General features: G+C 41.9%; 1 protein-coding gene and 1 long non-coding RNA gene across 3 annotated transcripts in view; both read right to left on the bottom strand.

Annotated features, from left to right (window-relative positions):
* LOC138978746 (uncharacterized) overlaps positions 1-19,873 on the bottom strand; it is a 26,753-nt gene extending 6,880 nt beyond the window's left edge. Inside the window, exons 1-8 of one of the 2 annotated variants that reach the window (XM_070351535.1) lie at positions 19,702-19,873; positions 17,319-17,417; positions 12,908-14,848; positions 8,125-8,360; positions 5,645-5,790; positions 3,337-4,290; positions 1,822-1,967; positions 77-199 (exon numbers count right to left, since the gene is read on the bottom strand). In XM_070351535.1, coding sequence (XP_070207636.1) covers positions 77-199; positions 1,822-1,967; positions 3,337-4,290; positions 5,645-5,790; positions 8,125-8,360; positions 12,908-14,848; positions 17,319-17,336 — 3,564 coding nt within the window. In that variant the 5' untranslated portion in view covers positions 17,337-17,417; positions 19,702-19,873. Of the gene's footprint in view, positions 1-76; positions 200-1,821; positions 1,968-3,336; positions 4,291-5,644; positions 5,791-8,124; positions 8,361-12,907; positions 14,849-17,318; positions 17,418-18,318; positions 19,422-19,701 lie in introns of those variants that run through there. The other variant, XM_070351534.1, reaches the window with a different exon arrangement.
* Positions 19,874-22,847: 2,974 nt separating this feature from the next.
* LOC138978745 (uncharacterized) lies at positions 22,848-25,461 on the bottom strand. Its single transcript, XR_011459789.1, has 2 exons — positions 24,955-25,461; positions 22,848-24,657 (listed from the first exon to the last, which is right to left on the bottom strand). It is a non-coding gene; the product is annotated as an uncharacterized lncRNA (long non-coding RNA).

Here is a 25,461-nt window from a genome sequence, read left to right as displayed (position 1 = left end):
CAAAGAAAGCAACAAAGAAAAGTAAGTAATAACCTCGGGAGATGTCTCGGGAAAAGACAGTAAAAGGACAACTTACCTTCACCGAGTTCTGTGTTAAACTCATGATCTCTTGCACGGCTGGTGGACATCTCAGGCAGCAGGTGAGACGCTTGACCTCAAAGCCGGGGGGATAGTAGGGGTAGATGGTACTAATCCATACCTGTCACCACAGTGAACAAGTTTACACTACCCCCCGCGGGTTAGGGGGAGTCCCATATTGGTTGGGACTAGAAAGAATTTACCCGATGCTACCCAGCATGTCGTAAGAGGCGACTAACGGTTCTGTTTCTTCTCTTCTTTTGTCTTATTTCTGCCTTACCAGTCCTTTCACCTACATTTCCTTCCAAGAAAACTCTCCCTACTATTCCCTGCAGTTTTCCAATTCTTTTCTTGTTGTCTTATTTCTACCTGACTGGATCCATCACATTTATTTATTTACCAAAAGTCTTCTTTTCCACATCCTTATTTCTCTGCACCCCGCATGTCGTATGAGGCGACTAACGGATTCTGTTTCTCCTTTAACCCTTGTTAAGTGGTTCTTGTATAGAATAAAGTCAATGTTTGTAAAGATTTTAGTCAAGCAGTATGTAAGAAATGTTTAGTCCTTTGTACTGGAATCTTGCATTCTCCCAGTAAGGTCATATATTGTACTACGTTGCAAGCCCCTGGAGCAATTTTTTGATTAGTGCTTTTGTGAACAAGAAACACTTAACAAGTGGCTCTATCCCATCTCCCCCCTTTCCCCTATCCCCCTTTCCCTCGTCGCGATATAACCTTCGTGGTTGAAAACTACGTTAAACACCAAATAAAGAAAGAAAGAAAGTTTAAACTGTGCGTGTGTGTGTGTGTGTGTGTGTGTGTGTGTGTGTGTGTGTGTGTGTGTCTGTGTATGTGTGTGCGTATGCGTGTGTGTGTGTGGGTGTGTCTGTGTGTGTCTCTGTGTGTCTCTGTGTGTTTGTCTTGACCACAAAGCCGTGGGGGGGGGGGGTAGTAGGGGTAGATTGTACTTATCCATACCTGTCACCACAGTGCACAAGCGTTTACACTCTGTGAGAGTGTGTGTGTGTGTGTGTGTGTGTGTGTGTGTGTGTGTGTGTGTGTGTGTGTGTGTGTGTGTGTGTGTGTGTGTGTGTGTGTGTGTGTGTGTGTGTGACCACAAAGCCATGGGGGGGGAGAGGGGGGACTGGTAGGGGTGGATGGTACTTATCCATACCTGTCACCACTGTGCATAAGTGTTAATTTACACTCTAAACACAAGTGTTCCTCTTTTGAACACATTTCTGTGTCAAGTTGTGAACACGTTGTGACATTGTACATAGTGCTTTTGGTAAAATTAAAATACAAGAATTGTATAGGCTATTGGAACGTTGAATTATTTGACCAAAAAAAACGTTACGCTTTAGGCAAAAGTAGCACAAATAATGTGTACTGGTGTTCAAATTTGTCCATTACGTGTGACTGGTATGCTAGTAGAACTATGTACTGTGTCACGAAGTGTTCAAAACTTGGTACAGAAATTAGTTTAAAAGTGGAATACTTGTGTTTTACACGAGATGTAAAATCAATACCAAAAATCAGTGTTTCTCTCTCTCCCTCTCCCACTCCCACTCCCTCTCTCTCTCACTCCCTCTCTCTCTCTCTCTCTCTCTCCTCCCTCCCTCCCTCCCTCCCTCCCTCCCCCTCCCCCCCTCCTCTCTCCCTCTCTCTCCCTCTCCCTCTCTCTCTCTCTCTCTCTCTCTCTCTCTCTCTCTCTCTCTCTCTCTCTCTCTCTCTGTGACATACCGAAACTTGGCGTTGCTGACTGGTGGACTGCATGTTTTTCAATGTGCTGAACAACTGGTCCGTGAGGAAGAAAAGTAGAAAGTTGAAAGCGTGGTAAAGAAATCCCATTGCAGATACCATGTACACATCGGCTTTCTCTAAATTCTCTGAAAAATCACAATAGAAAAACTGTTGCAGAAGATCTCAGAAACAAAGGGAAGTCAGCGCCCAAAATGCATACGACATGTGCAATAGAGTCAGTGAGAGTTATGCCGAACCAATCTACCTGAGAAAATAACACGCATTGGAATGAACAAGCGACTTATTTTGCAGAAGACAAAAATATCGCTGTTATTTCTCCCATTTTCTGTTTGTTTGTTTGTTCGTTCATGGGCTGAAACTCCCACGGCTTTTACGTGTATGACCGTTTTTACCCCGCCATTTAGGCAGCCATACGCCGCTTTCGGAGGAAGCATGCTGCGTGTTTTCGTGTTTCTATAACCCACCGAACTCTGACATGGATTACAGGATCTTTTTCGTGCGCACTTGGTCTTGTGCTTGCGTGTACACACGGGGGTGTTCGGACACCGAGGAGAGTCTGCACACAAAGTTGACTCTGAGAAATACATCTCTTGCCGAACGTGGGGACAAACTCACGCTGACAGCGGCCAACTGGATACAAATCCAGCGCGCTACCGACTGATCTACATCCCCGCCCTCCCATTTTCTGTAAAATTGCAGTCACTTCAAAATTGCTGCAGAAGAAGAACAATGACTGTGTTTAATTCAAAGGAAAATTAAAAACTTATTCTTATTCCCGCCCCATCCTCCACCCCCTATCATAATGTTATCATTCTACCATCCTCTTACAATTATGACAAATTACTTTTATCATAATGTTATCATTATTTCATCCTTTTGTCATTACTCCACCTTTTTACCATTATTACATCCCCTTTTGTCATTACTCCACCTTTTTACCAGTATTACATCCTCTTATAATTATGACGAATTACTTTTATCCTCTAATCAATTTCATCTATATCCTCTACAATTATTTTATTCGCTTATCGTTATTCCAGCCTCTTATCATTATTACATTCTCTTATCTTTATTCCATCCTCTTATTCTTCTTCTTCTTCGTTCATGGGCTTAGACTCCCACGTTCACACATGTTTTTAGCACGAGTGGATTTTTACGTGTATGACAGTTTTTTACCCCGCCATTCAGGCAGCATACGCCGATTTCGGGGGAGGCATGCTGGGTATTTTCGTGTTTCTATAACCCACCGAACTCTGACATGGATTACAGGATCTTTTCCGTGCGCACTTGGTCTTGTGCTTGCGTGTACACATGAAGGGGGATAAGCCACTAGCAGGTCTGCACATAAGTTGACCTGGGTGATCGGATAAATCTCCACTCTTAACCCACCAGGCGGCAGCGACCGGGATTCGAACTCATGACCTCCCGGTTAGGAGGCCGGCGTCTTACCACCACGCCACTGGGCCCGTCCCATCCTCTAATGATTATCGTTACCTTTAACCCAAGCTTTGTCCAGCGTTCCTTGTTGAACCCCATCGACAACCGTCTCGTGGAGCTCGTCGCGGAGTTTCACCGTCTCGTTGTACACAATGTTGATTGAGCGCATCAGATCTTTCCACTCTGCACAATCCATGAGAGGCAATCCCCCAGCTTTTGGTTCTAGCTTCGCCAGCCTGTGGAACATGTAGCCTTGTCGTTTCTTCATGGTGTGGAACAGTTCCGTGATATGTTTGGCTTCTGGTTGTAGGTGTTGCTGATCACTGACTGTTTTTTGGTCCTGGGGACAGTGCTGCGCTTTAGCATTCGCATGCCTTTCACTCTTCGCTTCCAGCTGATCAGCGATCTCAAGGTATATTTCCTGGATCTTCTCCAGCCGAAGAAGACCGTCTCTGAGTCGCTGGATCTGGGATTCCTGGGTGACCTCCTTCTGCACTTCGTCCACGATGAAACGAAGGTTCTGACCAGAAGCTCCGTAGTTCTGAAGGACGTTCTCCAGAAAGTCATGAATGTTCGTTTCGCTGGAGATGAATTCGAGATTAACGTTATCAGCTAGGCTTGGTGCTGTCTTCGGGCTCGTTTTCTTTTTCCCTTTCTTCTTTTTCGCTTTTGGTAGACAGCTGTTTTCTGATTCCTGCGAAATCCCTTGTGTTTGCTCATGTTCAACTTTAGAGCCGTTACAAAGAAGAACTTCGTTTTCAGCCGTCTTTCGGGATTTAGCTTCTTGTTCCAATTTCTTCACACGGAGGCCTCCGTTTTCAGCCGTGTTTGCGGGTTCTTCTTCTGATTTCTTCCATCCCAGAGCTTCCTTGACTCTTCGATACAACTGCCAAGAGACGAGACTGCCCATATTAACACCCTTTGAGCAGACGATGATGACGACATCTCCCGCTTTTGCCCATTCAACGGCTTTCAATCCTAGCAACAAAGTCTTGCCCGATCCTGGCGGCCCTGTATGCGCAGACAAAATGAACAAGTGCATGGTTGGAATAATTTAGTTTTTCGACGTGAAACACAAATAACAATCAGACCAAACTACGTTTGACTAAGTCATGATGCATACTGTGATAAAACTTTTCACTGGGTACAAATTAAATCACAGAATTTCAGAAATCGAAATTATTGAGCTCCAGCATGATCTGGAAAAACTAAAACATTTATTAAAGCAATGTGAAGCAGACAAATAAGAAGATGAAATACGCTTAGTCTACATTTATCAGTGAATGTAAGCAAAGTTGGTGGGAGGGGGGAGGGATTACATGTACATATTTCACCAGAATACAAACAAGTCGCGTAAGGCGAAATTACTACATTTAGTCAAGCTGTGGAACTCACAGAATGAAACTGAACGCACTGCATTTTTTCACAATGACCGTAGTCCGCCGCTTGTGCAAAACGGAGTGAAACTGACGAGCCTGTTCAGCGCGGTAGTGGTTTCGCTGTGCTGCATAGCACGCTTTTCTGTACCTCTCTTCGTTTTAACTTTCTGAGCGTGTTTTTAATCCAAACATATCATATCTATATGTTTTTGGAATCAGGAACCGACAAGGAATAAGATGAAAATTCTTTTTAAATCGATTTCGGAAATTTGATTTTGATAATATTTTTTATATTTTTAATTTTCAGAGCTTGTTTTTAATCCGAATATAACATATTTATATGTTTTTGGAATCAGAAAATGATGAAGAATAAGATGAACGTAAATGTGGATCGTTTTATAAAAAACATAATTTTAATTACAATTTTCAGAGTTTTAATGACCAAAGTCATTAATTAATTTTTAAGCTACCACGCTGAAATGCAATACCGAGGTCCGGCCTTCATCGAAGATTGCTTTGCCAAAATTTCAATCAATTTGATTGAAAAATGAGGGTGTGACAGTGCCGCCTCAACGTTTACAAAAAGCCGGATATGACGTCATCAAAGACATTTATCGAAAAAAATAAAAAAAAACTCCGGGGATATCATACCCAGGAACTCTCATGTCAAATTTCATAAAGATCGGTCCAGTAGTTTACTCTGAATCGCTCTACACGCACACACACACACACACACACACACACACACACACACACACACACACACACACACACACACATACACCACGACCCTCGTCTCGATTCCCCCTCTATGTTAAAACTTTTAGTCAAAACTTGACTAAATGTAAAAAGCCGTAAAAAGTTTGACTAATAAATTTACTAGACTGTGCTACTTGTTGCTAGGTATCATAACGATCGTTGAATTCAACCCCCGAAGACATAACGCAACCGGCAATGGGTGTAACCAATCATAACTGTGTACATACCTGACAAAAAGACAAAGCGGTTATCTTTGCTTTGCAGGATGTCCAGCTGTTCTTGACGCAGGATGCTTCTTCCGAAGTGAACTCCTGTCAGATGGATACAGTCTGCCACCGAGTGTCCTTCCACCTTGGAATACTTGCCACAGAATCTGCACATAGACAGGAGTATATAAACTTCCAGGCATGAGCAAGTTCCAGAATTTTCACTCGCCTTGCGGGCTAGTGAAATTCAAAATTGACTAGCCCACAAACAAATTCACTCGCCCACAAAAATGAGTTTCCAAAAAACAAAACGATTCCATCCATTCAAACGTGGTGAAAGGCGAGCACGTCTTTGCAAGCGCCTGTACAGATCGCATCAGTTGGGCGACACGAGCACGCTGGTCTTGCGTTAGCTGGTGCATAGCGTGTCCCCCCTCGGTGTCCTCGACCTTTTTGTTTGAGTTTACCCATTTTTGGGTGTTTTGTTGGTGAGACTTTGATGTTTCGTGTGCACGTATGTTTTCTAGCTTAAAGCCATATGTACTCGATGACTATACACGCTAATTGCTTTACCAACAGCTGGAGACATGCTAAATTAAGTTCCCTGCAAAATATTGTGGTCTAGGACCCCTTCAATGTTGAGATATGTTAATTTTCATTTTGATCTGGATCGTCCTATTTATAGATTTGCCAACAGAGGTAGCGTTGACGCAAGGGAAATAACTCCGCGTCTTTGTTTACATCCAAAGTTTTTGAGACTCTAAAACAAGCTGTAATGCATGTATATGGTCCGCGCATGGCGACATATCGTCATTACATGGTCTTATGGTGCGTTTGACATCGATTATGGGCAAACTACACTTTGAAAACACGGGAGCGCGTACATATGCCTTTAAATTTGACGTTGTTTTCCCGATCATAGTTTAGCCAGTCTCTCTGCTCACCAGTCAGATTTTGTATAGTCTGCCTGGAAGGAACGCTTCCTCTGTCCGGAGTCATACTTTTTTCAATCTCTAGGACTCCGTTCCCTCTGGTTTGGCTTTTTTTTTGGGGGGGGGGGGAGGCTTGCAGTTGTCCAAGTATTTCTAAATGTTTACAGCTTCAGATCTGCCTAGGCTTTTGAGACACACGTGCTGCGTCAACAATTCTGATTGGTTAAAATCGCGTCAACGAAAAGTCCTAATAACCCTGAAATCATACGGTCATTCTGATTGGTTCATGTTCACTAAAGAGAATTTCCCGATCAGCTGGAACTGGAGCTCCGATCACATCTAATTTTAGCAATCGTAGACGACAACGTGCTTCACAACAGACAACCGTCGCTCGGAAAATGATAATCAATCAATCAATCAATGAGTCTTATATCGCGCATATTCCGTGGGTACAGTTCTAGGCGCTCTGCAGTGATGCCGTGTGAGATGAAATTTTATACGGCCAGTAGATTGCAGCCATTTCGGCGCATATTTACCTTTCACGGCTTATTATTCCAAGTCACACGGGTATAGGTAGACAATTATTAACTGTGCCTAGGCAATTTTGCCAGGAAAGACCCTTTTGTCAATCGTGGGATCTTTAACGTGCACACCCAATGTAGTGTACACGGGGGGAGGTTCGGACACCGAAGAGAGTCTGCACACAAAGTTGACTCTGTGAAATAAATTTCCGCCGAACCTGGGATCGAACTCACGCTGACAGCGGCCAACTGAATACAAATCCAGCGCGCTACCAACTGAGCTATATCCCCGCCCAATAATACCACAGACCCAAAATTTACACTCGCCAAGTGGGCGATCATTATTAGACTTTCTACTCGCTCACACTCATTTCTGGTCGCCTGTGGCGAGTGGGCGACCGATCTTGCTCATGCCTGCAGCTTCGCCATTCTTCCACGGTAAGCCATCTAATTTAAGTGGCACTTTTCATGTTTTAACTTCAAATGACACTTTATATGCGTGTGTGTGTGTATGTGTGTGTGTGTGTGTGTGTGTGTGTGTGTGTGTGTGTGTGTGTGTGTGTGTGTGCGTGTGTGTGTGTGTATGTGTCTGTGTGTTTATCTGTGTGTGTCATTGTTGTTTATATGGATGGGTTTTAATGCTATTATTATGTTTTCAGCTACAATGTAATTTCTCTTTTGAGACAATAAAATATGATTGTATCTGTTGATGATCACAGATACCCCCAGGTGTTTACATACATTACATCGTTTCGTGCCAACACTTACGTATTATTTCTTTGAAAGTGAACGAAATTGGTGAAACAACCATTGAAGTGGTAGTGTGGTTTACGTGTGCTAAGTAAATGGCCACTCAAACGATCCGTATGCGTCATAAAATGTTGTTTAAGGCCAAATGACTAGTGTTTCATCAAGCTAATATGGCTTTTTTTGTGACAGAAAAACCCCTGGGTAAAGACAGGTAGTTTTCAAAAACGAAAAGACTAATCTTCTACCCACAAAAAAGACAAGAAAATGGTCAATGTACCGCTAGGTAAGATTTGTTTACCTCGAAAGAATCTCTTCGTAAGAGTCCATTGAAATCTCAGTGCTTGTTTTGTCTGTATCCGCGCGTATTCCTGACGTCATTTCCGTCCACCATTTTTGCAGAGCTTCCGGTTGTTTATCTTGCGTCGATGAAACACAATCCTTGTCCTGTTCCAGGGAACGTTTCGTTTCGTCAGCACACAGGCATCTGGTCAAGGCTTCTTCAAAAGTGTCAGTCTCCAGACACTCACACATGGCCTGAAAGGTCAAAACAATAGTAATCTTTGTAGATATTAGACTGGTTAAGTGTAAGTGTTAGTGGTTATCGGTACTTTTTTATGTGGTGACGTCAGCGTTTTGTGCGCAGTTCAAAGGTTACGGGTCAAAGTTTACGTTTGCTCCCTTTGATCATTCTGATTCATCATCGCTCCACGCTATCGCTTTTTAAGTCCCTCTGACCGGACGCTACAGTCCTACGCGAATCTATCAAAAGAAGAATACAGAGTTATCTCCCATATGTTGTTCGCTAGCAGTGTTTGCGAGACGAAAATGATTGCAGATTGGCCGACTTCGACAGTTGTCTCCGTTTTATCACAGTTATGATAAATACATCGTTCTAAGGTCAAAACAAGTCGAAATTTTGGGACTGCTGCCGGAAGGAGACCGTAATGTATGGTTGCATCACTGTCAAAACATCGTCTGCTCCAGCGACCGCCGAAACCAAACGGTGGATTATCACGTGACACTGTTGCCATATTTAGAGTTGTTTGCACAGTAAATACATCCGCGAAAAATAGCTCGCTTGAAACTGTCTAAAATAAACATTCCTCTGTAATTCAAAAATTACAAAACACCATGAAAAATCATTGTCGACGATCGCGAATCTGCTTATATCAATAACACATTACAACAAGTCGCGTAAGGCGAAAATATAACATTTAGTCAAGTAGCTGTCGAACTCACAGAATGAAACTGAACGCAACGCAACGCAGCAAGACCGTATACTCGTAGCATCGTCACTCCACCGCCCGTGGCAAAGGCAGTGCCCTTGGAATTGACAAGAAGGGCGGGGTATTCGTTGCGCTGAGAAGGATAGCACGCTTTTCTGTAACTCTCTTCGTTTTAACTTTCTGAGCGTGTTTTTAATCCAAACATATCATATCTATATGTTTTTGGAATCAGGAACCGACAAGGAATAAGATGAAAGTGTTTTTAAATTGATTTCGAAAAAACAATTTGATAATAATTTTTATATATTTAATTTTCAGAGCTTGTTTTTAATCCGAATATAACATATTTATATGTTTTTGGAATCAGCAAATGATGGAAAATAAGATAAACGTAAATTTGGATCGTTTTATAAATTTTTATTTTTTTTTACAATTTTCAGATTTTTAATGACCAAAGTCATTAATTAATTTTTAAGCCACCAAGCTGAAATGCAATACCGAAGTCCGGGCTTCGTCGAAGATTACTTGACCAAAATTTCAACCAATTTGGTTGAAAAATGAGGGCGTGACAGTGCCGCCTCAACTTTCGCGAAAAGCCGGATATGACGTCATCAAAGACATTTATCAAAAAAATGAAAAAAACGTCTGGGGATTTCATATCCAGGAACTCTCATGTCAAATTTCATAAAGATCGGTCCAGTAGTTTAGTCTGAATCGCTCTACACACACACACAGACAGACACACACGCACATACACCACGACCCTTGTCTCGATTCCCCCCTCGATGTTAAAGGCACAGTAAGCCTCCCGTAAACCATCACAGAGCTCCCCGAGCGTCTAAATACAGTACAAGCATACTTCCATTTGAACGTTCACCGAACGGGAACATCCTGGCTGCTTTCTGTCGAGCGTGAGACATTTTCAAAGAATTTATTTTCGTAGACTTGTTCGTTAACAACAACGGCGCCTCGTTTTTGCGCTAGACCTAACTTTTAAAATCTAAATAATAAATTGACAGCTTGTTACACAAACATTCTTTAATCATAAAAGAATTCGTTTTTCATCAAGACAAGATCAGAACAATTCGAAGTTGTGAAAGTTTAAAAAAAAGAAAACCCCGGAAGCAGGGTCACGCAAGGGTCGTAGCAGACGAAGGTTTATCAGTGCAAATCGCCGTTCCTCTCAACAGTCAAAAGCCATCGCTGGAGTTCTTGTGAACCACAGCCGTTGTTTCGTGCATAAAAAAAACGTGCTATTGTAGATAAGCTCACATCGAGTCGCATTCATGACTAACTGACGACTGCATTGTGAAAAAGGAAAACTGGATCACACGGGTTCACGATGGCTCAGGGGTAAGATAAACCACGCAAAAATAAATTCTTTGAAAATTGTTCGCTCTTTAGTTTACGGAGGGCACCTAGGATGTTCTCAATTGGTGAGTGTTTAAATGAAAGGGTGTTTGTACTGTGTGTAAAAGCCTGACCGTATCTGTGATGGTTTACGGGAGGCTTACTCTGCCTTTAAAACATTTAGTCATAACTTGACTAAATGTAAAAAGCTCTAAATATGTAAAAAAAAAATAAAAAATAAAAAAAAAATAAAAAAAACAGGGTTTCCTTGCCAGACAAAGAAACTCAAGGCATCCTGTCAGGGAGAGAATGAGCCGAACTCATTTTGACCTGAGTTCAGGACGCCCTTTGATCTGCTAACGAGCGGTGGTTAAATCGACAGAAGAAAACTCAGTGAACGCATGTTTAATCATACATTTCTTTATAACCAGTATGTTACTGAACAACTTAATGCTACAAATGTCAGTTTCATGTGTGATTTATTCCAGGTTTGATGCACTAAATTCTCAGCCAAAGAAATGAATCGGAATGAGTGAATCTGCAGACAGAGAAAGATGCACGCAAACACTTCTCTTCCAGCGAATTCACTTTCTGAAGATTCTGTACACGTCGAACGTTCTGCGTGCGCCTATTCAACAATTGAGTGGTTAAAATGTATCACAGAAACATTAAGATACATGTATCAATACAAACAACATTGCAATAATCGTTTCTTTTGTTCGTGTTTGCGGCTGTGTCGTCTGCTCCGTGTATGACCTTTCTTCTTTTTCCAACTGAAGAGTCCAGACATGGGACGCTACTCTTTTGAATTATTGCAACAGTTGTCTTCCCTCCCATCACGTTAACGAAAGTGAAACTAAACGCACGGGCCAAGACGCCGTTGTCGGTTTCGTTATGGTAAGCGGAATGCGTAATGATACATAGATTTTCCTTAAGTTAACCACTACTACTGAACTGTACACTTAATCTCTCTCTTGGCTCCTGAGTCTGTGGTTAATGATAGATAAAGTGATTGACCTAACGGTAAACAATCAATTACACAAATGATTTAAAGTTCAACGTGTATACTTTCAAAACAGACAAGTAACAGTGTGAGATGATATCTTATTAACATTCTCCATATTTGCCTTTGCTTTCCATGATAATGCGTGTACACTGAATTTGTATATTTTGAAAAGCAGACACGCAACAATGTACATTTATCAACTTTATACTTTTCGACAATTAGATTCTGTATTTCTTCTTGTTCTCGTTTTGTGTCATCTCTCCTCGAGTTCTCAAACCTTATTCTTTTGCCATAGTATGCTTATTCTTTATTTAACCTAACCAGAGCGGATCGCTTGGCGTTAGAGGACAAACACACACCCTCCCCCCCCCCCCTCCTCCCGCTGAAAAACGGAGTGTGACTGCCGAAATGGCGAGGGAAAAACGGTCGTTCACGTAAAAGCCAACTCCAGCAACAACAACAAAAAGAAGAGAGTACACGAGTTGCATTTCACGAACGAAGAACAAGAAGTACGAGAAGAACGAGAAGAACAAGAAGAACAAGAAGAACAACAACAACAAGAAGAAGAACAACAACAACACGAAGAAGAAGAAGAAGAAGAACAACAAGAAGAACAACAACAACAAGAAGAACAAGAAGAACAAGAACAACAAGAACAACAGCAGCAGCAGCAGCAGCAAGCAGCAAGCAGCAAGCAGCAAGCAGCAAGAAGAAGAAGAAGAAGAAGAAGAAGAAGAAGAAGAAGAAGAAGAAGAAGAAGAAGAAGAAGAAGAAGAAGAAGAAGAAGAAGAAGACAACCGTAGTACACACATTTCTGCCTTCCTAAGAGGCTTCATACCGCAGCATGTCTGGCTCTTCGGAAGGGCCTATACCGCGTCATGGCGTGACATTCCGCGTGTTTCCTTCCGGTTTACTGATGGACTCCTTTTTTTAGATTACAACCCTCTTTTCGATCACATTCAATAGGGCACTTGTCAAGAAGGGTGTTGCATGTTGCGAGCGGATGATGTTGCTGCTTGTTTTGATAGTGTTTTACCGATAGTTCTTTCTTTCTTTATTTGGTGTTTAACGTCGTTTTCAACCACGAAGGTTATATCGCGACGGGTTTACCGATAGTCATAATAACTAGCCAATCAATAAATATTACTAAGCAAAAGAAGAAGAAGAAGAAGACAACCGTAGCGTCCTCTTAGAAGGAAGAAAACACGCGGAATGTCACGCCATGACGCGGTATAGGCCCTTCCTAAGAGCCAGACATGCTGCGGTATAAAGCCTCTTAGGAAGGCAGAAATGTGTGTGCTACGGGTGAAGAAGAAGAACAACAACAACAAGAACAAGAAGAAGAAGAAGAAGAAGAAGAAGAAGAACAACAACAACAACAACAACAACAACAACCGACTGAAACCTACCAGATCCGGTCTGCCACCAGTTGAAGACGATGTACAAGCTGATGAGAATGGCAACAACAACAATGATTATTACAGCATAAAAACACATACCTGTACAAGCAGCGGGTTGTCTTGTAAGGTGGTCCTGAGTCGTGACCTTGACACGTAGGGCAATGCAAGGACCTTTGTCACGGCTGGCGTCTGTGTAACATCCGAAGTCAGGTACTTCAAAACCAGTCCTGCTTTCTTCAGCTGTTTAAGCGCTTTGGTCACAGTCTTCTTCAGATCTGTTTCAAAGTCGGTGTCTTTTCTTTGGTCTTGGCTTGTCTGGGTCAAATTTGTTTGGAGTGTATCATTGGCTTCGTCTCTTGAGGGTTCTGTTTGGCCGAGTTGGTGTGCGCTTTCGAAGCAGCCTTGAAGAGTTTCGCCTTGGACTGGAGTGTTTTCAGTCGTGCCGTTTCTTTTTGTTTTCTTTTCGTCTATTTCATGTGAAGCTTGGTCTTCGGCGGTTTCCTTTTCATCTGTTTGCTGACCGATGTTCGGGCTGTTTCCTTCAGATTTAGTTAAGTCTGTTTCGAAGGCGGTGTCGACAAAACATCCGTCTGTTTGCTGTGAGCTTGCTCCGAAAGGGATGTCGATCGGATTTTGACCCAATTCACACCTCTTTTTTAAACTGCTGTGAATGGTCTTCTTTGTTTCATTTCTGTCCTCTTTCGCTGTTTCATCCAGTGACATCGTTTTCATTTTGTTTCCTCCACTTCCGCTTGGGCTTCCTTCGCGGCGAACTTCAAGCTTGCTTCCTTGTGTTTGACTTTGGTCAAAGGAAGTATGATGATCAAACATGTTTCGATTTGGTTGTTCTCGATCTTGTTGAGTTTCGTTTTCAGAATTACTTCCGGTTGTTTCTGAAGCTTGCGCCTTGGAGTTACTTTCGTAGGAGTTTCTCTCTGATTCTGTTTTCAAGTCTCTTGCCACAGAATTTTCCCTGTCCCTCATGGTCTTGGTTTCTATGACAACCAGTCCGTAGTTGCGACTGATGATTAAGGCGTCATATTCCGCGCGGCATAATGACGGCAAGTCAAAATCCTGCGCTTCAGGAAAAAACCCTCGTGGAGTGACTTCTTTAGCTCGCTCTTCTAATTCATCAAAACAGGCTTGTATGCTTTGCTCCTCTCTGGGACATTTCTTGCGCTTTTTCTTGCTGGGTTTTTCTTGCTTTTCTTTCTCGATGTTCACGGTGGGTTCTTTTGCTTGTGCTTTGAGCGTAGAATCCTCCAGGGCCGAGGTATCTTTTGATGTTTGCTGTTGCGATAGAGTGTGTCTACTTTGGGGTCGTGTTGATTTCGCTGTGACTGTGTCCATAGGGTGATAGATGGTTGGTTCGGTGTCTTTGGAATCTCCAATCATTCCTGTTTCTTTCTGTACAGTTTGAGAAGTTCCACAGTCTTCGGCATGGTTATCTGATGTAACTGGAGCTGTAATTTTCTTTTTCTTTTTTCTGGACTGGCTTTTGGAAATAGTGCTTGTCTTTGCTGACTGAGTCCTTGTACTGTCTGGATCATTCTCTCCTTGTGGGTTTGAGTCTTCTGTCTGATTTTTCGTTTTTCCTGCTTTACTGGCGTTCTTTGCTTGTTTGTCTTTTGGTATACTTTCTGCTCTGCCCTTGATCATTTCAGTGGAACTTGTTTCTGTACATGTCCCATCTGTCTGCACACACGATTTCGTTTCCTTGACTCTCCTGTCTTCGAGGCCACAGAGGTAATTATCGAGGTTGTAACCAATCAAGACAAACATGGGATCGTTGCCGGAGCTTTCTGAAATTCTCGCGAGACATTTGGAAACGAGATTCTCTGTGTGTGAGCCGAGAAGAGTAGATTCGTCTGTCTTGGTCTGCTCTCGAACTCTTTGGTCGGTAACCGATGTTGGGAAAGACCAACCGCGTATCGGTTTGTAGATGGGCTTCCGGAAAGGGATGATGGGAAGGACGTAACTCTTCGTGCTGCATTCTGGGTAACGTGCGTGCACTGACTCGCGCATTTCTGCTTCCAGTACCTACCAGTGACAAACGTTTTATTAAAGAAAACGTCATGCAAATACTTTTTAGAGGATTTAAATATGAGAAATTAAGCCCACATAAAAAGTCAAACATTTGGATTGTGACTAAAAAAGAAGAGCAGTAAATTCAAATTACAATCAAGCCAATTTCTGGAGCACATGTCGTGTTCACTTTTTAAATCAAATCCTATATTAATCACGAAATCGTTTCTGAAAGCTTCTTACTGAGCGTAACTTAACGTTTTCTCATGTAATCATAATAAACAACAACCGGTCATGAGTATGGCGTTAAAACAGAAATGTATGTTGCTGTTATCGTGCTGTGGCTACGTGTTTCGTGGTATTTTTATTTTTTATATTTTGTCTACACAGACCAAAATGTCAAATGCAAATGTATAATTTACTGAATTGACTATGTATTGAATTAAATGTTATACTTATTGTTGTGTTCGCATTGTATTGAATTGTATGCCATTGTATTCTATTGCAATTGCAGAGATTAAAGGAACTTTTTCAGGAAACTCAGAGTGGTTACAGGGGAAGCAAGGTTCCCTAGAACAATGGAACTGTGGTCGCATTTCCTTCACACCCCCCCCCCCCCCTCCACACCCCCTTCCTTCCCTAACACTGCACGCGCTTCCTTCTGACCTTGTCTTACCGAGGACCTTGTTCCGAGATCCAGCAGTAATTTCTCATCACACACACACACCGACACATCGACACACACACACACACACACACACACACACACCGACACACACACACACACACACACACACCACACTTATTCACTAAATGAAACTGTATGAGCTATAAAGGTATACAGTAGGCCTACTCCAATACAAAATGGTGGCCTTATTTGTAGTCAGTACATTCAGTTAGAGGGCTGCTACAGGGTCGCTTTTGTTTAAAACCGAGGAGGTAATAAAGTAAGCTTTCACTTTGATAGGCGTGTGTCAATATTATTAGTTATCGTTAGATTTGACTACGATATCCAGATTTATCAGTGCCAATGTCGAGAAAGCTGAAATCATATCAGATCGAGGCGTGAGCCGAGATCTGATATGATTCAGGCTTTCGAGACATTGGCACTGATAAATTTGGATATCGCAGTCAAATCTAACGATAACGATTTTATCGCATTCCATTTCGGAAGAAGAACCCATTAACCCCAGTCTAAGAAATCGGTCAATCGCAAGGGAGGCTACTGCCATGTTGCTAGTGTTGGATTGTCTGTTCCTGCTTTCGCAACTTTGCTGCTATAACTTTCATTTTTCAAATACTCTTTCGTTTTCTAAGACGTAAATAAGGCATCTAAAAACAACAAAGAAAAGAAAAATATTGTGTGAACAGATCACACAAAAAAGGTTCAGTGGAGGAACACGGAACAGCCTTCGCGGTTACTTGCAGTCTTTTAGACTTCAAAGGCTTTAATTTGGCAATTCTAAACGATGGCAGGAACTGAAGTGCCCCGGACAGTATCAGGGAAGTCCTCTGGCTCATTTACTGTGTAGAAGACAGCTTCCAGTTCTTAGTCGTTATTGACGGACTGCAGTGTTGATAATTTTGTCGAATCGCCAACTGCAGACGACACAATATTCCAAGACAACTTTCAAAGATGGCGTCTTCAGATAGCCTTCGTGACTGTTTTGAAGCTGTTGAGGTTTTTGTGTGGATTTTGCATGGCTACGACAAAGAGGGATGGGACAGTGATTCATGCTGGAGCAAAACGTTTACATCGGCTGCTCATTTCCAGCCTTTACGTGAGTGATGAGCGCTGATACCCTGCAAGAGAACTCGCTTCTTGCTCCAAAGTTCAGTTTGTTTACGGCTGTTCCAATCGCCTCCCTCGGTAAGATGAAAACATACCATTCTACTACTTGTCTGTTAAAGGTGGGTGGAAAAAGTGTGTATTTATTCATTACACAGCTTAATTTGCTGATGCAATTACTTCCCTTTTATAAATTTGCGCTTCAAAATAATGGGAGACTTGTGTTTCCTTCCGAAGTGAGATTTGTTTCTTCAAAATTACAATTGGAAAACTACTTCCTGCACAATATCAAATTCACTAGGAACTTCCTCTGCGATATCAATTGATATACAGTTCCTAGTTGACCAATGACAACAGGTATTTTTGTCATGTGATCAGTAAAAATGCGATAAACTATTTTGTCATTGCCTTAGCCTCTGTGTTATCAGCCCGCCGCCGCACAACCCCAACAAAACAGTACACGAAAAAATAAAGATACGACAGAAAAAAAAATAGATTAGTTCACCGTGACATGTCACGCACAAAACAGATTGTTGGGTCGGTAGAAACTTTTGTTCAGCCGGTTGTCGGTCTTTACTCCATTAAGTTTTTTGTTTTTTAAATTTCGTTATCTTATTGTACTATCAGCTCACGCCGAAAAATGCAAAGAGAGCGGACACAAAAATAAAGATATCGTTTTCCCCTATGTCTACAAACCTTTTTTGTGCAGTCCATGTCTGCGTTGATCAGTGGAGCCGGGGAAAGGCCGTGCCAGCCACGAAAAGTGTGTTGGCAGCACTACGTTTCCTGTTCAGCCTGTGCGAAGAAAAATCAAATAGTGCAAATAGAAAGGTCGTTTCGTAAGTAAAAACCCAAAACAGATAGACTGATAACCTTCCAAAATCACGAGTCTGAAGACAAGACAGGTTACTTTATGGACAGTTTGTTTGTTTGTTTGCTTAACGCCCAGCCGACCACGAAGGGCCATATCAGGGCGGTGCTGCTTTGACATATAACGTGCGCCACACACAAGACAGAAGTCGCAGCACAGGCTTCATGTCTCACCCAGTCGCATTATTTTGACACCGGATCAACCAGTCCTAGCACTAACTCCATAATGCCAGACGCTAGGCGGAGCAGCCACTAGATTGCCAATTTTAAAGTCTTAGGTATGACCCGGCCGGGGTTCGAACCCACGACCTCCCGATCACGGGGCGGACGCCTTACCACTAGGCCAACTGTGCCGGTTTATGGACAGTTCAATCATAGACAAACCGAAACTTTCACGAGTACGTCGACCTTACGCCGTGTCTTTGTAGAGGACAGACACTCAAACAATTATGACACAAATAAAATAACTTAGCTGAGCAGGTGTTGAATTCGACACTACATCAAAATGGTGCGAGTCGAAAGCCATGTATCAACTGAAAGCGGCGTATGGCTGCCTGAATGGCGGGGTAAAAACGGTCGTACACGTAAAAACCCACTAATGCGAACACTAGAGTGAACGTGGGAGTTTCAGCCCGTGAACAAAGAAGAAGAAGAAAAAGAAGAAGAAGAAGAAAGCCATCTATATTATTTTTTTAAACATACAAAGTATTTTGTCAGCTAAATTCTTGTATTCTGTTCCTTGCTCATTTAGTTAGAATTAATAGTAACCTATTCCACTTGATTATTTTTTTCTCTGTTTTCAGGAAAAGCGAAAAACAAATCTCACCCTGTACATGAAGAAAGTGGAGAGACGGTACCATTCCCCGCAGTCGAGTGTCTTCCTAGTGAATGGGGAATGCAGAGGGCTATCTTTTTTCTGTCTATTCATATCACGTGTGGCTATTTTTGTTCAGGGCCCTCGAAGTAAGGCATAGGGGATACGCGATTCAAATAGGACAACGACAAACCAGTAACACTTGGAAATCCTCGTGCGGAAAAATACACGTACACAAAAAGCCTTCATTGTATTCGTTTCAAAGAAGAAACGACTGTTGACTTCCTTCCAATTATGAACAATAAGAGCGCTTCTTTCCGAGTCACTAAAAATTGTAGTTAGGATGTGATTTGAATCATGTGCTTTGTTTTGTATTAGTCGCATATCCTCTTTGCCTTAACTCAGTTAAAAAATCAATTATAAAGCGAAGCGAACACATGTCTGGAGTGTATTCGCTGTTACCAGGTTGCTGCTTTGATAGCTGGCTTTGTTCATAGACCAAATAGCCTGGACTATGACGGCTTACTAGTGCCAAAACCTGGGGTTACCCATTATCACGTGATAATTACTAATTAACGCTGTCAGTTACTGTTTTCACTCGTTAGTTACTCATTTTCACGGGATAATTAGTAATTTTCACGGGAAAATTACTAATTTTTAGTTTTGGCACTAGCAATCCGTCAGGAAATGAGCCAAAACTAAAAATTAGTAATTAACAGGTGAAAGTTAGTAATTTTCCCGGGAAAATTAGTAATTAACACGTGAAAATGGTAATTACCAAGGGAAAATTACTAATTTTCCCTTGATAATTACAATTATGAGGTTTTGGCACTAGTAAGCCCTATGACGGCTTACTAGTGCCAAAACCTGGGGTTACCCATTATCACGGGATAATTACTAATTAACGCTGTCAGTTACTGTTTTCACCTGTTAGTTACTCATTTTCACTGGAAAATTACTAATTTTTAGTTTTGGCACTAGCAATCCGTCAGGAAGTGAGCCAAAACTAAAAATTAGTAATTAACAGGTAAAAGTTAATAATTATTCCGGGAAAATTAGTAATTTTCCCGGGAAAATTAGTAATAAACACGTGAAAATGGTAATTACAATTATGAGGTTTTGGCACTAGTAAGCCGTCATACTGGACCGCCAACTCGTCACGTGACCCTTCGAGGTTACGACGCTCGACTTTCAGGGGCGCTTAGCGTCCGGTTTGAAAGGCCAGCGATTCGAAGACAGTGAAAAGAAAGCACGCTCCAGTTATTTGTGACAATGGGAGGTGACAATGAACTGGATTTTCCAAAACTCCAAACTAAACTTAACAAAACTCATCGAAAAACATGTTCCATATGCACTTTAGCTGAGTCAGTTTATTTTAGCATTTTCAGAACTTACCTCGGCAACTTCGTCCATGTTTACAATCGACACCGTATATGACATCCCCCTGATTTCTGAAAGGCCATGTAAGCGTAGGTTCCTAAATGCGAGAGGCCGCTACCTCGTAATAGAGAGAAAGAGCGGAGAGAGAGCTAGTTGGCGGTCCAGGATAAATGGTCTATGCTTTGTTACAACGCAATTTATCGGCGTTATCGGTTTCAGTAGAAGCGTCTGTACAGGGCCTTGGAATAAAATCACAAACACCAAGTAATAAGTACGCTAAAGCTTGAGTAATGTAGCTTATTCGGCGCAACTCTCTCTCTCTCTCTCTCTCTCTCTCTCTCTCTCTCTCTCTCATGCACGAGCGCACACTACACACACACACTACACACACACACACTCACACACACACACACACACACACACACACATACACACACACACATACACACACACACGCACGGACACACACACACATACGCGCGCACGCACACACAAACACAAACACACGCACACACATGGCTGTTTCAGTGCTCTAGACAGTAGGATTTGTGTCGTGACTGAATTTGTATGATTGTCACTGTCTACAGGAAGAGGAGCCTCATCGCCATCCTTATTAAAATAAAAGGTTCTATGTCACCGTCGTTCTTGAATTTTAGTGAAATTCGACTCTTGGTGATTTTGAGTTTGTTTGTGCTTTAGACTAAGCAAATCATTATTTAAGAGAAATATTTTCTAAAAATACGATAGACAATACAATCATGATGTTGCATTCTTGTATCTTTCTATAAAGGTACAAATATAAACACTATTTCATAATAAAAAATCATTAGTTTTGGCTGTCTGCTGAACAGCTGTCTTAAATGAGTTACGCCAAAATTCAAATACGACGTCGATATTGTCAATGTCAATCGGGTAGCAGACACTAAAGTTAACACATTGCTTGAAATCAATTTTTCAAAAAATAAAAATATATTCCAAGGTCCTGTCTGTTAAACACTAGAACAGTATATCTAATCTGTCACTTAGTACTGACAGTGCTATCTACCGCAAGTGCACCTAAATGGATTTTCCCAGCCGTCTATAAATAAGTTAAACGTTATTTTTGTTTTTAATTGGAAAGACATGTGACTAGACCGCTGCAGTGGACACATGTAGATCTTTTTACAAGAGTCGACTCACAAAGGGAGTGGTGATTTATGGCACTACTCTTTCCGCTTGTCTCAGTTTGTCCAGAGAGAGAGAGAGAGAGGAAGAGGGGGAGCAGGGAGAGAGAGGGCAGAGAGAGAGATAGTACCCAATCTTGACGGACTGTGTGATAATATCTTCTGCTATGGTCTGTTGAGACAGTGATATCAAAATCGAGACCGGAGGTCGAGATTTTGATATCACTGTCGAAACAGACCAATATAGCAGAAGATATCATCACACAGTCAGTCAATGTTAGATATATTGCTAATTCTCTGGACATTTTGTATTTACTGTAAAGAAATTACAAAAGTATTTGTCTCAGTTTTGGCTGTTCCATATCCCTCCCTCTGATTATTATTTCTTTTTGTTCACTCTTTTCTTGTACTTTTCAGTATTTTAAGATGTCTTTCCTTTCAAAAAGTCTTTAGTCACTTGCTCAACTAAATTCTGGGATAATTACATTTTCACATATATTTTTTTGTTTTCAAATTTAGGTGTGTTTGTTTTTGAAATGGGGAAGCAATAAAGAGGTCGTCGATATCAAAACTGATATCGACGGAAATGTCGTCGATATCACTTTTGCACTGAGCTCAGTTTTGCCCAATTGACCAATGGAAATCCACGTAACATATGAAATAGCAATATAGGAAGATAGAGAGAGATGGGGAGCGAGAGAGAGACAAAAAGATAGAAAGGGAGCGGGAGAGAGAGCGAGAGAGAGCGAGGGAGGGAGATAGAGGGAGAGACACAGAGAGAGACACAGAGAGAAAGTGAGACAGACAGACAGAGGGGAAGAGAGAGGGAGATAGAGACAGAGGGACAGTCGAGACACAGACAGACAAAGTGAAATAGAGAGAAACATAGTTTTTCTGGCCTTTCTTCCAGTCGGTATTTGTTCTCGTCTTTCTGACTGTTGACAAGTGTTCATAGCTTTGCTTCAAGGTGTTGACTTCAATCAATCAATCAATCAATCAATGAGTCTTATATCGCGCATATTCCGTGGGTACAGTTCTAGGCGCTCTGCAGTGATGCCGTGTGAGATGAAATTTTATACGGCCAGTAGATTGCAGCCATTTCGGCGCATATTTACCTTTCACGGCCTATTATTCCAAGTCACACGGGTATAGGTAGACAATTATTAACTGTGCCTAAGCAATTTTGCCAGGAAAGACCCTTTTGTCAATCGTGGGATCTTTAACGTGCACACCCAATGTAGTGTACACGGGGGGAGGTTCGGACACCGAAGAGAGTCTGCACACAAAGTTGACTCTGTGAAATAAATTTCCGCCGAACCTGGGATCGAACTCACGCTGACAGCGGCCAACTGAATACAAATCCAGCGCGCTACCAACTTGTTGTCTAGTTGTTAAAGTTCTCTTGATGCCGGTTAGTTTCTAAGCTGATGACATGGTTCCGAACATGTTTCGGGCTGACATGTTCCGTAGATGCTGATATTTTTCGTGGATGCTGACATGTTTACTAATTGCTAACATGTTTCCTAGCTGTGACATGTTTCCAAACTGTTGACATGGTTCCCAGTTCCTGACGTGTTTTTGTCGAAGCTGACGTGGATTTTGCCCATTTGTGGTTCATTTTATCCAATACATTCTCAGTGACAATGTAAATGTACTTCGACAAATTGCCTTTGATTGCCACCCCCCCCCCACCCTCACCCCCACACACACCCTGGTATCATTTTTCTGCGTTTCCTGCTTCCGCCTCACTTATTTCTTTCCATAAGCCAACCGTTTATTTCCTTCTCTAAATAGTGAAGCTCGTGATTTCTGTTCAACTCCGATTCAATTACTTGGACAAAAATAACCACACTCTGTGACCCACACAAAAATGAACAAGCGTGCATGTCCGGGCACATACACAAGCAGACAGACCGACTGACAGTTGCACGCACGCACGCACACACACACACACACACACACACACACACACACACACACACACACACACACCAGGTGTATTAACACTAGTGACATTTATTTCGTAACAATGGTCATATCTCAAAAATGGGACAAGTACGATGTTTGGACACACACACACACACACACAAACACGCATACCCCCCCCCCCCCCCCACACACACACACACACACGCACGCACACATATGTTATGCTGTAATATTTTCCGGGAAACAAAAGCAGTAACCGGTCGAGCCTACAGTTGTCGCATTTTTCCAAAACCTTAATTCAAATAAAACATCAACAAAGCGTTGTTAAGTATGGTTATGACTGGCAGAAATAATGTAGGCAGATCGGCTACTATTGGAGCCAGGCTATGTGCTTGCTAACTGCGACCGGTTTGTAAAATGACCGGCTCGATCACTAACATGAAATACATAATAATAATAATGATCACTTATCAATCGCCCCTTCTCACTGGAGCTCACGGCGATGTACAATAGCAAACTGCAACACACACACACACACACACACACACACACACACACATATATATATATATATATATATACACACACACACACACACACACACGCGCGCGCGCGCACACGCACGCACGCACGCACGCACGCACGCACGCACACACACACATAGACATGCTTTGAAGCTGTTGATTCATGCCCGATGTTCAGTTCACCTCTCTCTTCTCTGGCAAGAGCGTGAGTAGACCTACTCAGTACAGTACCCGGCGAAAGAAACGTAACTCATTCGCGCCCACTGTTGCAAGTGATTTTTTGTCATTATATTTAGTCAAGTTTTGATTTTTAAATTGTCGTAAAACATTAACCAGATAAGGTACATAAAAACGGAAGACAGGTTCGTGGAGGATATTTTACTGGCTGTACGATTAGTTTCTTTCGCCGGGTACTGTATAGGATTTTTAAAAATAATTCAAATAAAAAAAATGTAGGTCTTCTTTTTTTTCTGCGTTCCCAGCCATGCTATATCTTCAATCCGGAAAAATTCTTCACTCAATGTATGCTTACATGTTCATACCACTTTAATGTGGTCAGATTCGTGGCAATGCGATGTTTCATATTCGTAACGCGTTTTCCATTTCCAGATTATAATGAAGTTTCTGTTTCATTTCGTTTCTTCAAGTGCGAACTTCCTGATAATCGATATTATTCTCAAACCATTCCGTATGCAGAATGCTGATCATGACAGCACTAGTATTCGACACACAATGGTTTCTTTCTTTCTTTATTTGGTGTTTAACGTCGTTTTCAACCGTTCAAGGTTATATTTCGACGGGGAAAGGGGGGGATGGGATAGAGCCACTTGTTAATTGTTTCTTGTTCACAAAAGCACTAATCAAAAAATTGCCCCAGGGGCTTGCAACGTAGTACAATATATGACCTTACTGGGAGAATGCAAGTTTCCAGCACAATGGTTTAAACTGCTCGAGAGGTATTGTGCAGCTTTTCTATTAAAAAAACAAAAAAACCCACATCTTCAGAGAAGAGAAACCGCGTAGTCTGTTTATCATCTTTTTTTTCCATTACTTTATTGTCCCATCGCTGGGAAATTCGGGTCGCTTCCTCCCAGTGGTAAGCTAGCAGCAACAGAGTCGCGCTACCCAAGTGTATGCGTGTTTAGGTGTATTCAGCCACCTGCACTTATGGCAGAATGACCGAGTTCTTTTACGTACCACAATGGTGACACGGGGGTGGAACATGGATACCGTCTCTGAGTCTGCACATAAAGTTGACCCGTGTCCGTCCCGGCCCGTAGTCTATAGTTGCTTGCGCACGAAACGGTTATTGGTTAAAGTAAAATTATAGAAATAATAGACGGCCTAAATTATAGCTTAGGCAAAACAAAAAAAAATAGGTCTGTTTACGGTAACATAGGGTGAAAAAATAGGGTCGGTAGGTCGGCTTATGATGTTTCACAGTTCATTTCTTCTCATCAATCCCTGTTTTTGCCCAACATAACTATAAACAGTACTTTGAGCTTACCTCCCTTCTGTCGTCTGCTGTTTGAGCGCAAACAGCTCTATTTTGGATGCGGGTTTTTTTTCAGACGATCCAAAAAAAAGATTAGGGTCGGGCCTAAAAACTAGGGTCGGTCGGGTTACCGTAAACAGACCTATTTTTTTTTTGCCTAATGTGTAAATGAATATGTTTGATCTAACAGCCCAAAAGCTGGTTCAATTTATGGTGATTTTGTTTTTCTTCATCTGGCAAACCACCCCCCCCCCCCCCCCCCTTTCCGGTGATTAAGTTTTTCTTCATCCCCCCCCCCTTATTTGTAGGACTAAGTATAAGTCAAATAAATGTACTCCTCTCCTCAAAAATGGACAGTTCAAAACTCTAAGTATATCCTCAAAGTACCCTGAGTTGAAACTTTGCGGGGAGCAAACGCTCAAAGTAAAACTGCGTATACACTCTTTTGATTTCTCGACAGACGTTCAGTATCTACTGAAAACTAAGACTTTGCTGCCACGGTGTTGTCGTTTGCTCGAAATTAAACCAACAACGCTCAAACGAACTATTCTCACAACGTGTTGTACTGACGCCAGATTTAAAAGCCAGCACCAGTAGTCAAATGAAAATAACGCTTGTTCTATCTTATTTAGCATCAAACATTCTTACTTACCATCCCCCCCCT

Source organism: Littorina saxatilis, linkage group LG10 (genome assembly GCF_037325665.1).
Source record: "Littorina saxatilis isolate snail1 linkage group LG10, US_GU_Lsax_2.0, whole genome shotgun sequence".
NCBI classification, from domain to species: Eukaryota; Metazoa; Mollusca; class Gastropoda; order Littorinimorpha; family Littorinidae; genus Littorina; species Littorina saxatilis.
This window is presented reverse-complemented; position numbering and strand designations above follow the sequence as displayed.